At 39.7% G+C, this 14,236-nt stretch overlaps 1 protein-coding gene across 2 annotated transcripts in view; it reads right to left on the reverse strand.

Moving 5' to 3' along the window:
* Positions 1-1,658: 1,658 nt before the first annotated feature.
* MORC3 (MORC family CW-type zinc finger 3) overlaps positions 1,659-14,236 on the reverse strand; it is a 29,859-nt gene continuing 17,281 nt past the window's right edge. For both annotated transcript variants that reach the window (XM_055803330.1, XM_055803331.1), the window contains 8 exons: positions 12,221-12,325; positions 11,988-12,110; positions 11,789-11,863; positions 10,915-10,957; positions 9,411-9,598; positions 8,010-8,841; positions 7,381-7,544; positions 1,659-4,143 (listed from right to left, as the gene is read on the reverse strand). In XM_055803330.1, coding sequence (XP_055659305.1) covers positions 3,990-4,143; positions 7,381-7,544; positions 8,010-8,841; positions 9,411-9,598; positions 10,915-10,957; positions 11,789-11,863; positions 11,988-12,110; positions 12,221-12,325 — 1,684 coding nt within the window. In that variant the 3' untranslated portion in view covers positions 1,659-3,989. The remainder of the gene's footprint in view (positions 4,144-7,380; positions 7,545-8,009; positions 8,842-9,410; positions 9,599-10,914; positions 10,958-11,788; positions 11,864-11,987; positions 12,111-12,220; positions 12,326-14,236) is intronic.

Genomic DNA, 14,236 nt, shown 5'->3' on the forward strand with positions numbered 1-14,236 from the left:
AGAAAAAAGAACCCCCTAAAAGGGAAGTCATTGATATATTTGAGAAGTTTTAACATTTAGCCTGGTCAGAGGCCAACCGATCCTTCCTCTCAAATGCAAACCTCCCCCTTTGAAATTTTATAAAAAAAATCTTCATCCATAGAAACCTGGCATCTACTTTCTTCCCACACCACTTAGGGCTGCACGGCTGCGTTGGGGAGAAGGCAAGAGACCCCTCAGCCCCGTGGTGAATGCCAAATCTCGTACCCCACAGAGCTCCCGCCAGGTGTTTGCTGCCCAACGCAGCGCGTCATAAAGCAGAAAACAAGCCAAGATTTAGTGTATGCAGATGAGGGTTCTTTTAATTTTAATTTTTAAAAAGAAAAAGAACTTCTAACTAGAGGGTGACGAGGATTTCTGTGCAAGTATGATGAGGCTTAGAAAGCCAGGACAGTGCAAGTCCTTGTGCTTGATGTGAAATTTCACTCGCACAGCAGAAAGCACCAACTACAGCCACACACCAAACTCAGGAACTTCCTCAAAATTCAACACACACATCCCCTGGGTTGTAAGAGCGCGGCTTTTCCCTGGTTAGAACATCTCCGTACCAGGTGCAACCCTTTCCACGACAAACCTGCTGTCCCACAAGGAGGGTCTGGTGCACCCAGCATGCAAGAAGCCAGTTTTACACACAGAGCAGGTATTTATTTAGTTCATGTTTGCACAAAGATGGGTGCCAGGTGGTGATTCCACAAAGCCAGCACACCACGCAAAAGAACTACAGCGTATTCAGATCAGCAAAACCCACCTAAATTCATGCTCATTGATTAGTTATATTCAAATTAGCACCACTCGCCACATAGATTAGCACGCATGCTCCTTGCAGGTGTAGGGGTACAAGCCCTTTCGGTCTTAAATTGGGTTGGTGGTCACCATCTCTCCCTGCTGCCTTTACCTCTCCACTAGTTCCCAAAGTTTCTACTGACTTCCAGCCTCCAACACCTTCTAGGGCTGGATGTTCCCCTTTGATCAGTCTTCTAAATCCTTTTCAAGGGCCCAGTGGCTAGGCAGGCGTACATTATTTACACAAAGTAGCCAAGCCAGCACCATGAAGCCACTGATTACCACAACCTGGATATTAACCCAAACATATGGGTGCAATACCTTGCACGCTGCGTCTCTGTATTAAGTCATCTGTGTTAAGCCAATCAAGTACTGGTCAGGGAAGAACAGTCTGCCTTGGCCACAAATGTATCTGGAAGAGCTGGAGTCTCTCCCACTGGGGAACTAATCAAATAGCCCAAGGGTGAAATTTCTCACAAGGTGAGCTGATCTGATCCAAGAGCTTATGGTCATCCAAAGGGACAGGTGGTCCCACCCTCCTCTTACCATTTTGTTCCCACCACTTCTGCCTGAGTACTGCAAAGACAACAGCTAACAAGGCCTTGAAAAACACTTTTGTCCCAAATCCTATTACAGTTAACAGTCTCGTGACGGGGTAGCAGAATTCCCCATACCAGAACTGATCATCTGAAGAAACACGGCCAGTCAGCTGTTCAGGGCTCCGTTAGGATGCCTACCTGGCCCAGGGGCATGCTTGGTATACCCAAGTCTGCTCAAATCCTGACTGAGCCAGCTTTCCCGTAAGACTGAATACTTCAAATAAGTCTGAAACAGTAGCCATTCTGCATAGTATTTATTTATAAACAAAAACATTGCATTTGATCACATACAAGTTTTGATCCTGCAAACTCAGATTTATAGTTTTCTTTTTACAAAAAATAATTTTAACAAGTAAATAAAAACCATTTCCATTAGTCCACTGCTGTCCAAGTGTAAGTGGACAGTGTAAATTTGCCATTTTTAATATAGACATATGCTATATTTTGCCAGTTGCCTACAAACAATTCAACTACTGTCTCTGATGAAGGATAATAAATAACGATTAAGAAATGGAAAACTACACACCAATAACTGGAAAATATAAACTTTTTAAAAGTCATACAAAGTTATATTACAGCCACCTCTTCGAAAAATCAAACATTCAATTCATCCATTATAAAGTACAACAGTATTGCATTACCCTTATCGGCATACTAGAACAGATATACTGTCCATTGAAAGAAACTGACTGAACTACAACTAAAAGGAACATAATCTAATTAAACCAGGACAGCAGCAGTGCAATAGTCAAAAGTGTTGGCTTTATAAAAAAGACACCTCTTAGGAATGAATGTATTGAATGCTAACTCATAATCTGCTTAAAATTATTATTTTTCTTTATTTTTAAAAGCAAGAACCATTTTTCTCAATCACTGTTCGAATGACAAATACCACCACAGACTAAAAAGTGGATTTGCTGTCTTTGCCACCTTTCTTCTCATTCCTGATTACTTCATAAGAAAAACATGCACTTTCTCTTGGTACCACGTCTTCCAGGAATTTTTTGCATGAGCATTAGAGCACAGAAGTAGTGGCTTATGAGTTACTACAAAACATCTACTAAAAAAAAGGGGGGGGACAAGACAGACTCCCCTATCCAGCCTATAATAAAATATGTCTAAACTTTAAGATAGCATAAACAAGTTCTATTTGAACATTTTCAGCTTTATCTCATTCTGTAGTTGTTAACACCAAAGATAAGGAAACATGTCTCCTTTTCAAAGTACTTCCATCCAACTAGTTAATCAAGGATTTGGGAGCCTGATGCATTTGTACTCAGCATGACACATTCTGATAGGAAGGTAAATTTCAGAGACAAATCTCAGCACCCTCACATTTCAGCCTGAAAGACTCCCAGGCAGACTGTATGTTTAACACTGCAACAATTTGTTTTTCAGGATAATACATATAAGCATTTGCATACATCACCGAACCTCTACGCTAAGCCTGTTCAGCACTGGGCTTCCCTGAAAAAATGGCCTTCAGGTCTCAATAAGTGGCACTCAATGCAGAGCAGAGATTGCCCAGGACTCCACCCCAGCTTTGGAAACACCACCCCAGCTTGCTCTTTCCAATGGTCCACCACAATGCTTCCCATTCCACCTTTGACTTGGAAAAAAAGTAGACAGGAGCTGTGTGTGAAATCTGAGCATAGAAGCTGTGTAGCGTTACCTGGACTTACAAACCAACACTTCAAATGGAAACTATAGGGTAGAAGTGAAGACCTCTGTGACTGCACTCTATTAAATACAGACAGGTTCTTGGACGTAGGAAAAAAAAAATAAAATCAAGTAGCAAGGGCAGGACACAAACTGGCATGGGGTTTCCATCCCTGAAAAGGCTGAAATAGCCTAGCCATATCCCATGGAGTTGTTTATGCTGTGAAACAGCATATGTTCTTTACATATAATATACATAAAAACATACAGATAATGTTCTTTAGCAACATCAAAAAATCCAAAATGGCATCAAAGATCATCAGTTTTCAGGATAAACCCCTTGATTTTTATTTCTTTTGGTAGTAACCACACAAATGCTACCCACATGGCCAAAATTTTCATCTCCTAGTCACATTTCTATCCCGATAATGCAACATACAACATTGCTGATAGTAATGAAACAATACTGTAGTATACAACACCACTACTAAGGTTTGTTCTGAGAAGGAAATGAAGGAAGGTTCTTTTTTGCAATTTTAATATATTCCACTACCTAGATTTTAGAAGAGGAAATATTAATGCTTATATAAGATCAAAAGTCAACCAAAAAGCTTTTGTAGAAAAGTATTAAGAATCCTAATAATAAAAATATTTGCAAATTTAATTACAAATACATTTTAAAAGCAAAATCCTTAATTAAGTACATCAGGGTTGGTCAATATTGACAGCATTCCTTTAAGAGGAAGTGAAGATAACACCCACTGCATCTGTGGGAACACCTAAATGCGTAAAGTATATACACTTACTGATCAAACTAGGTCAAATATATAAAGTGAAGAAGCAGTATATACAATTTTGAACCTACACAAAGGTTATAATGGCAGATCAAGTAAGAGTCTGCTAAAGATGTTAAGTACTACTGATTTCATGCATTTGTTCAACAACTTGTCCTAAAATTTCATCTACTACATCAATATCATAATTCACTTGCTGCAAGTCTAGATCAGGCATGATTGTAGCCAGAAGTTGTCCAACATTCACTCGAAGAGAGCGTAGTTTCAGGCTGTGAAGAAATAGTTAAGGTATGATTAGATGTAGATGAAGTTTTATGCTCAAATACCAAGTACTTTATTTAATGAAGCTGGACTAGTACTCTATACTGGAAAGGCTCTGTACCTAACTTCCATAAACCAACAAAAACCTGATGTGGTTAAAGCTGCATCAAGATAATTTCAAACTCTACCAGTTTTTCAAAGCTGAGCCTCTCAAGTTTTAATTTTGAAGGTATATATTCCCTTAGTTTCAAACAAATACTAAGAGCTAAACTGAATTCTGCCTTTCCCAAAACAGATCAGAAATACTTCTGAATAATTTTATTTAAATTGGAAAGTAAGCACTGGCATAATCCTTTATCCCACAACACATTTTTATTTCTCAAAACAATATTAAACTCCAGTATTTTTATACATTTAGAAGCACAAACTACTCCAACCTATGGGAACAAAGAGAGAAAAAGAAGAGAGGAGAAGGCAAGAAAAAGTAGTTTGTTCAAAGGCTTTAAAATATAAAAAGGAAGTAAGGTAAGAGTTACAGTACAGCAAAAATGCTACGCCTCCTGTTTTTGCTTTCTTTCCTAGATCCCCTTGCTCTGTCCTCCTCTTGATCAAATTGCTTCCAAATCACCCATCCCTTCTCTTAAGCATTTCCTTCTACCAGCAGTTCCTTTATCATCTCCAGTAGCCAGTCTTCACAGTGCCATCAGATCCCAATAGGACTTGTGGTAGAAGTTACTTGCAAGTCCTGCATATATTTGCTATTTCTTTTAGGAAGCACAAATCAGATGCTACGAGAAGAAACTGAAACACTGGCAGATAAAGGGGAGATTTACCCATAGAAAAAAATATTAGATTGAAAGGGGTCTCTGGAAATCATCCAGTCCATTCTCCCCTCCCTCCCCAACACACATTCAAAGCAGGGCTAACCTGGATAAGTTTGTTTAGGACCTCCTTGTGTTTTTAAAATCTCCAAAGATGGAGATTCCACAGACTCCCTGGGTTCCTTTTTCAGGGTTTGACCACCCTTGCTGTGAACACTTCCCCCCCCCCCCCCCCCCCTTTAATATTTAAACAGAATTTCCCTTGTTGCAGCTTGTGTCTGTTGCCTCTCATCCTATCACTGTGCTCATGAAAAGAGGCTGGCTTCACCTCTTCTACACCCTCTCATTAGGCAGTAGCAGAGCGCAACAGGATTTCAAGGTAACCTGCTCTTTGTAAGGATATTTCCTTTCCCTCTCAGCTTCACCTTGTGTATCAGATACTCCAAGCCCCTGCCCATCTTGGTGAACCTTCAGTAGGCTTGCTTGAATATGCCAGTGTCATTCATATACCAGGGAGCAAAAAACTGCACACAATACTCCATGTTTGGTCTCACAATGCCCTGTAGTAGCATTCCCTCAAATTACTGGCTGAACTCTTGGCAGTATAGCCCAGTAGGCACTGGGTTCTCCCACCACAAGAGCGCACTGCTGACTTACATTCAACTTCTAGTCCACCAGCATCATAGGCCATCTTCTTCCAAGCTGCTTTCCTACGAGTAGTCTCCAGCTTGTTCAACTGCATGGGGTAGTTCCAACAGGTGCAGAACTCTGCAGTTGCCTTTGTTGAATTTCCAGGTTTCTTTCAGCTTGTTTTCCCAATTTTTCAAAGTCCCTCAACAGCAGCCCTACCCTTCATAGTATCAATGGTTCCCTCCAATTTGATGTCATCATGAATTTACTGAGTTAATTTTTGCTGTCATACCGGCCATTAATGAAGGCACTAACCATTACTGGCCTCAATATTAATCCATGACCTCAGCAGTCTGGCCAATTTTACAACTCACCTCTTAGGGTACCCATCAAAACCACACCTCGGAAACTTCACCACCATGATATCATGGCAGCCCACACTGAAAGCTTTGCTAAAATAAGGGTCCACAGAGCTGGTCATCTCATTGTAAAAGGCAACGGGGCTGCAAAGGCATGACTTACCCTCAGTAAATCCATGCCAGTTATTCCTACTCATCTTATTACAGGGCTGCAGGTGGCTTCCAGGTAGATTTGCTCCACAGTCTTCCCAGGGCCTGAGGCTACACTGACCAGCCTGTAGTTCTGCCTGTCCTAGATATGGGCACAACTACTGCCTTTTTCCAGGAATCAGGAATGCTGCAACAACCTTTTGGACATATCATCACAAGGCCACCTCTTCATCAACTGGCCAGCTCCCTCTGATGCATCTCATCTGGTCCCATGGACTTGTGTGTTGAATTTGCTTAAGTGGGCCTTTAATTCAGTCACTGCTTATTACAGGTAATGCTCACTCCCCCAAGATTACTATTTGGCTCAGGGAACTCAGTGGTTAGAGGGCAGACCTTACCAGTAAAAAACAAGGTAAAGAAGATACTGGGTACCTTAGTAACTTGTGCCTCAGACCTCATATCCTTTGCTACTAAGCACCTGCCCCACTGTGCAGCAGGTCCACATTTTTCTTAGTTCTTCTGTTGCTACTGCTGTGCTTACTGAAGCCTTCTGGTTGAGCTCTGCAGGCCTTGCCAGTTTTAACTCCATCTGAACTCTGGCTTTCAATTCCATCCTACATGACCAGGCAGTGTGCCTGTATTCCTGCGGGACTGCTCATCCCTGCTTCCAACCCATGCGTGTACTTCTTTTGCGTGTTTGTGATTTCCATCAACAGAGAGCTGCAAGCTCTCTGTTTGTAAGTTTGAACCCTTGTTCAGTTCAAAGACACACTCTGGATGCAACCTAATTCCACAGGATTGGTCTGCAGCAAGGAGTTCTTACAGGAAAGGTGATTTTCAAAACCAAACTCAAACTCTTTTCAGTAGAGTATTATTGATCCAAGAAAGAAAAACAGAATATAAAAGTGAAGTTCATCTACACAGTACAAACTAATGATCACCCTCTTTCCTGCCTCCTTTCTCTCTCCTTGTTCTGCAAGTCATGTCTAGACATTATATAGTATTTTTGACATTTTAACAAGCATCAGTATGGCATTGTATTCTGCAGTGGCCAACCCTGCTCATACAAATACCTAAATCATAAAAAAAAAATAAATATTAAATAAGTCATTTGATTAAAAAAAATGTTACTGAGTTAGGAGTCACAAGAGGCAACAGAAAACAATTCCAAGCATTACATTTTATTATATGATTATCAGACATTATCTTCATCAAAATATTTCAGATACAATCAGCCAGACAAAATATTGCTTGAAATATAGTCTAGAAAGAACAAAATTGATACCTTTCTCCATCAGAAAAATTCACGGAGTCTTTTACATTACTGGTGGTAGAATCATTTGCATGTGCTACTGCTTGTGGAATTGAAGCTTTTAACTGTGCAATTTCTGCTTTGAGTTCTTCACATTGACAGGCAATTTGATTTTTTTCCACTTCCAGTAGTTCAATCTGGCAAGTAAATAAGTTTACATATCAAACAAAGTTGTGGTGTGTTAAAATAAAGACAACTTATACAAATCTAAGTCATTTAACTTTGTTGACTGCTTTTAATTAACTTTTCAGTGATATTTTAAGTTATGACAGCCTACGCAAACTGCTTTAACATAGGCAGCTGTCAAACTGAACCACGGTATGTGTGCTCCTTCTGAGCCTCCTCAGTCTCTCTTTTGTCTTGCAGTCAGAGCCACTCAGAGCCTCGCAGCCCCTCAAGTTTGCTTATTTCTACCTATGAAAGCAAAAAACTAGAAGCTCCTGGGCTAATTTAGTATTTCATCCCCCTTTTAGGTGGCTTGATTAGTTTGTGGACTGAACTATACACACATTATGTACTAGAACTGCTATGAAACACCCATTAAAAAAATAAAAATAATGTAATTGTTAACTTGAAGGATATCACTGTTTCAACAATCATACCTCACTTTTATATCTGTCCCTTTCAATGCTGCACTTGTCCAGTTGCCTGAAAACATCGTCCAGTTGAACAGCAATTTCATCCACCTCGCTCTTACTTTCACCGTCAGCACACTTGCTGCATTCAGTTTTTAAGTTCTGCAGGGTAGAGCATTGCTCTTTTAGTTTTGCTATTTCTTCTAAGGCCTGTTCATACAGAACGGTCACTTCTGCCAAGCTTCTATCATGAACATTTTCTTCTTCACATGAAGAAACCGTCTCAGTTGACTGATGGCACATTTCTTTTTTTACATACTTATTGTTCAGTTCTAAAATTCTCTGTTCCAGCGTTTCTACTTGTTTGGTTAATACTTCACATTTGTTTTGGTAAATTTCTTTTTCTTTGTTTAGTAACTGCAGCTGGTTTTTCAGTTCATTTCCAAGATCTACATGTGTCTCAGAAACATGGTTAACATTGTGCTGTTTAGTTTCCATCTCTGCCCTGGGAACTTGAATACTGGTGTCATCTTCCACCTCTTCCTTTTTAACAACTAAGCTTGGGACCTCTGTCTGTGTTGCTGAGGTCAACTGTTCACTTTTTGATTCAGGAGTAGCTGCACTGCAAGGCTCTCCAACACTGCAGTTTTCCTTCGTCTTCTCCTCTTGATCCAGGTTAATACATTCAGTTTTTATTACAGGAACATCAGCATCTGCTGAAGGCTTTGGAGTACTGCTCTCTTCTAAAATAATAACATCTTCATCATCATCATCATCATAGTTGTTGAATGTTTTGTCATTTAATCGAGGTGTCTTTAAAGACACAGTCGTCGTGCAGCTAGGTGTCTTCCGTTTAAGACTGAGAAGCAAAATATTGAACTGATTATTGTATTGCTCAAATACAGCAAAGTCATTTGTTTCAATGTATGTTCAGGGCTTTTATAAGCACTATTAAAAACTACCACTCAGTAACTAGAAAGGGATGTCTCCCTGCACAGTATTTTATGTGTAACCAGAGCAAATACCTTTCCTGTAAAAACAAGTGGCTGACATCCACACACTATTTTGAAACACTCACGACTCAAGATTTGCAGGAAAACACCCCCAGCCTCACACCCATTCCTTAACCAACAGAGGTTAAGGAAATACTGTAGAGTGTGGTTAACAACACAGTCTTTCCCTAGACAGATAAACCACGCAGCAAATTTCCTTGCCAGTGCACAGTATTTTTTGGTGCACTTGCTTTTCTACTTCACTAGATTTTTAGGTACCTTTAATCAGCCCTCTGCTTCTGGTACTCCCAAAAGTGACACATGAATTTTGGCAGCTATGACCTGAAGATGGGACTACACCCAACACCATCATTTTCATTAGCAAGTTATTAATTTTAGAAATAAACAGGAATCTACTTTGTAGATATTTACTAACCTGTTATCAGAATCAGAATGAGGTGAAGATACTGATCTATTTAAAATAAGCAGGGGTCTTTTGGCAGAAGCATTTGATGTTTCGGGTAAAGGTGATCTTGGAACAGTTTCCTTTCCACTCACAGCTGTGAATTTTTTGAAGTCTTTACTTGAAGAAACAAGTGTTTTTAAATACATTTCATTATTGACCTATAAGATAATATTAGTTAAGAATGAAAAGAAACAGACATTAGTAGATTCTTCAGAATAGGTTTAAGCAGTTCTATCTGCCAACACCTAAAATTCTGACCAACATTTCTCATGTATACTACAAGGATTTCCTTGAACCTGGGCTCCATATTTTGCACTAAGAAAGGCTAACTAGACCCCACATTACACACCCCAGTTCCCTTAACGGCTGCACACCCCCTCCCCCAAACTCTCATGCATGTGAAGTATTTCCTTTGTGTTGGTTTAAGACATAAAACATACTAGAAAGCAGCAAGTTTTTTATTGTAATTACAGGCTTCCAGCAGATTTCTGAGAGGACTTTGAATGCTGTACACCTGCTGCACACTTCTCTCCATGCACAGATTTATTGCTGTCAGAAAGCAGCTTTATGGTCTTACAAGTCCCTCTCTAGATATTTTAAAGTACTATTTTAAAGTACCATGTAGAATCTCAGGAAGGAACTTTTCCCAAGCTGTATTTCTGCCTGAAGTCTGAGCATCATACACAAAGTATTGGACAGCCACCTCTGTTATTTCCCTCTGTATATTTCCCTATATACACCTCTGCTCATAATTAATCCAGTTTGTCTAAGATGAACAATACTTTCCTTTTAGAAATTACTTTTATACTTGGGTAAAAGTAATAGTAGAAAAATTGATACAGTGAAGTATATAGGTTAAAACAGCACATGGAAAAAAAATCTCCTCTCCAGAAATTGAGTGATCTTAGCTTAGCATTTTACTTACAAAGCAACTTAAGCTAAATCACACTGATTCTGAGTTACAAGCTACCCATTCTCATAATTCAACCATGTTGATTTGCATCTGCATTTAATTTGCATTTGAGTGCCTCCTTGCAAATGTAGAGCTACTACAATTCTGTACATCCCCACTTCCTGCCCCAGTTTTAAGGGCATCTTTACTTTCATACCCTCATCGCATCTCTCTACAACATATCCACTTTTCAATAATTACATGTCATGCCATAAAAACAGGTATGAGTGACGGACATTTTTTCTAGTATGATTTTGTGAGAGGGCTTTGTTCCTCTCAAACTCTTTAAGTACTACATAGAAAGCAATGGTGTATTTTCTACCACTGCACACCAAAGACTTTACTAACAGTGAGCATAAGCTGCACAGCCATCAAAACAAAACACACTGTTGAATCAGTCAGCTGTCCACTAGCTAAAGCAAACTAATTCAAAGCCTGGCCTATTTGATCAAACTGCATAGTACTGTTGCCAGCAAGAACAACTCTTCTACCAAAGTCAGTTTCCTATCAACTTCGAGTTACCTGGTGGCTGTACTCTAGTCGCCTCTTCAGTTTTTCCCTGTCTCTGCACAGCAAGAGAAAAAAGATTAAGAACTTAGATTCAAAATGTTAATTCATTATAAAACCAAATCAACCTCAAACTAAAAGCAAACTCTCCTTATCTCAGCGGGATGCAACAGTGTTCTAATTAACATATTCTGGTTCATTGAATGAAAGTTTTCTGCATGAATTTAGAATCTAGTATAGCTTAAAGTTATCTCTCAGATTAAGATTTGTTTTAAAAAGTTGAAGAACACCCAAAACTCCCACTTCTAGAATGCTAGTCAGCATTAGTTAAAATTACTCAAGTCGGTGGTTTTTTCCCCATATACCTTAGCTAGGAAGCCTCTTATTCTTAAATAAATTCATTAAGGTATTCAAGTGCTTCAACACAGACCTTGAAAGTAAAAGTTACCTAGACAAGGTCCCCCCGTAACAGCCCTAGCAGCTTGTTTCTCTAAGATTCCAAACTATCCTCACATTGCTTACTACTATGGAACAACGCCCACCCGAGATCTGTACTTGAACACCAACTGCTGCTTGCTTGCCTCAGCAGTTATTAAATGAGAGGGGACCTTTGCATTATGACTTTCCTAATTCTGATTTAGGAGAGCAAACAGGTATTAAGTCAAAGAGGGAAATTTAAATGTAATGCCAACATGCTAACAACAGAAAAGAACAGTGCTTTTCATCTATTTATTGCTAATACCAAATCTTGATTTCAGGGCACTATTTTCTGGCTGGATATATTCCCAGAAGAGTTGCAATTATACCACAGGTGAGACAAAAGGGCATTTAGTTTTCACATTTTTTTCCCTAGTGTTAAGACACTTGTAAGAAAGTTTATAGTACTCACTTTTTCTTGTAAGTTTTCTCATATGTAGGATGTATTAGGTCATCATCTTCTGGTTCTTCTGGCACATTACAATTCCTGAGTTAAGGGGAAAAAAACCCCAACAAAACACAACAGAAAAAGCTTAACATCCATGATTATAACAGGTGATAAAGCAAGAACTAAAAGCAGCATTTAGATATCCATCAAAATCTAATTTTACCGGAATTGTGGGTCAGGGTTCAGTGAGCAGTACCACTTTTCTGGCAAGTGCTCTATTCCATCTGGCAGCTTACGCCATTTCAGACATGCATCACATTGTACCCATGTCTGATCAGGCTGTTTTCTGCAATGGAAAAAATATCAGAACTTTCATGGGAAAAATTCATTTTTGTGAATGAGTGTAGAACAGTAATGACAGTATGTGAAATTCTTCTATTTAGAAGCAATACTCACTGTATCTCCTCAACTGGCAAAGCTAATGGGTATTCTTCATTTTTCTTTGTTTTCATTTCATTCCAGTAATCATTAAGCTTTTCTCCTAATGCTGCTATTGTAAGCCTAAAAAAGAAGTTTTTAAAAAGACCATCTTAAATAATCAAATCCTAGTACAGAAAGAACCTTTATAAACCACAGGGAAAGAATAAACATGTGAACCACTAATATTTCTATTTGTACAACAGTAAGCTTTTTGCTTTTAGAAAATCCTCGAAATTAGTAATTGCGTGAAGCCAGTTTATCAGCAAAGAAATTACTGAAATACAAGTCGAAGCACAAAGCCTAAAATCAAGAGTGCTCAATTCAGAAGCACCGTGGATGTACAGTGCAAACCCTGAAGCCACCTCACCAGTTCAACCTCAGTCATGGAAGAAACAAGTACAAAACCACCTCTGTCAATCTAGGACCTAGCTTTGTATTTGCTTGATGTTTCTGTATGCCCATTAACTTCAGGTTCATAACTACTCTAAGTTGACATACAACAATGCTACATGGAGACTGCCAGTGTAGTATAAAGCCTACGTCCTGCTAAAAGGAGCAGGCCAGTCTTACCCTAGGTTAATTTTCAGCTGGGTTAGTTTCCTGATCAGGGCTCATTGCGCAGCTCACTGACTACTAGAGCTGGCACACATAGGAGGGAGTGGTCCAATAAAACAAGCCTCACAGGTGAGGTAGAGGTTAAGACTGCTTCTTATCAGCATGCTGAATTTACATCGGAGTAAAGTGGCTGGGTAACCAGAGACTGAAAGTCAGTCCCTCCCTGCCTGGCTTATTCCAACATCTATTCCACCCTGTCCCTTGAACTAACACAACGTTCATGCAGTGAATTAGTCTAATCTAGAGAGCTTTGATCTAGTTCACCTCTGTACCCAAGTCACAAATTACTGTGCCAGAAAAATGAAGTACCACAAGGGCAGAAATGAGCAGCAACACATGCATAGGATCACTTCTCTCTTTTGGAGAGGGAAGAAGGGCAGATCAGCTTATACTGATCATGACTTTTAAGTTTTATATTTCTGTTTTGGGCTGGAAAGGTACCTGCAGCACTCTTTGCAGAAAAACCTTTATGAAAGATTTTTCAAGTGTAGTATCTCTATGCTCGCATTACAAGTGTAAAAAGAAAAAAGTAAAAAACATTCAATGCTCACTGTGCCAGCCTGTGAGAACATAGCACAAAGCCTAGTCAACACAAACGACTATCCTATGGTGTTCCCAATTCCTCCTCTGCCAAAGGAACTGTTAGTGCCACCCTACAGGAAATGGTTCAGAAGACATCTGTATTGAAAAAAGCTGACACGAGCTATTTTCCAGTTTGACCAATTCCCTGATCTGCTCTACCGTATGTTCTCGTTAACAGCTCTGCTAGCACAGTGACAGTGGAAACACAGGAAGTCCTTAAAGCTGGCAGTATCACTGCAGAGAGCAGCACAAACTGTGGGTGCCATTTAGATACAGGCGAACTGAACTATAGTGGCTGTAACAGCCACTGCTTGCTGCTCCTGCTCCAGAGGGCTGCTCTTTCAACAGCAGGAACGACCAGATTTATGTTGCTATAGCCACTCAATTACTGCAATTAACAGCTTTGTTTATTACAGCACTCTGGTGTGGTTTCTGGGTTATCTTTATATGCAGAGCCTATGTATAAATCAGCAATTCAGGAAAGGCATTGTAGACCATTCAGGTTGCCAGTGGAAGCTGGAACACAACTGGTTGAAGGGCAAAACATGCACCTTGAAAAAGCTAATGACTTCTGCCAAAGTTAATCCACCTATGTTTGCAAGTCAATACCCTGAATTTCTAAGTCCATGTTGAAAGCAAGTGTTAGTGCACACGGAAGGGAAGTCCCTGCTCCTTTAGGGGCATATGGTCCAAAGGAACCATAACAAGAACTTACAGGACAAGCGAGGTTGTGGTAAGAGCAAACCTAGTCAGCACACTAACTGTGGAGTGTGAGAATGTTTATTTTTTCAGTTG

Source organism: Falco peregrinus, chromosome 4 (genome assembly GCF_023634155.1).
Source record: "Falco peregrinus isolate bFalPer1 chromosome 4, bFalPer1.pri, whole genome shotgun sequence".
In the NCBI taxonomy this organism is placed as follows: domain Eukaryota; kingdom Metazoa; phylum Chordata; class Aves; order Falconiformes; family Falconidae; genus Falco; species Falco peregrinus.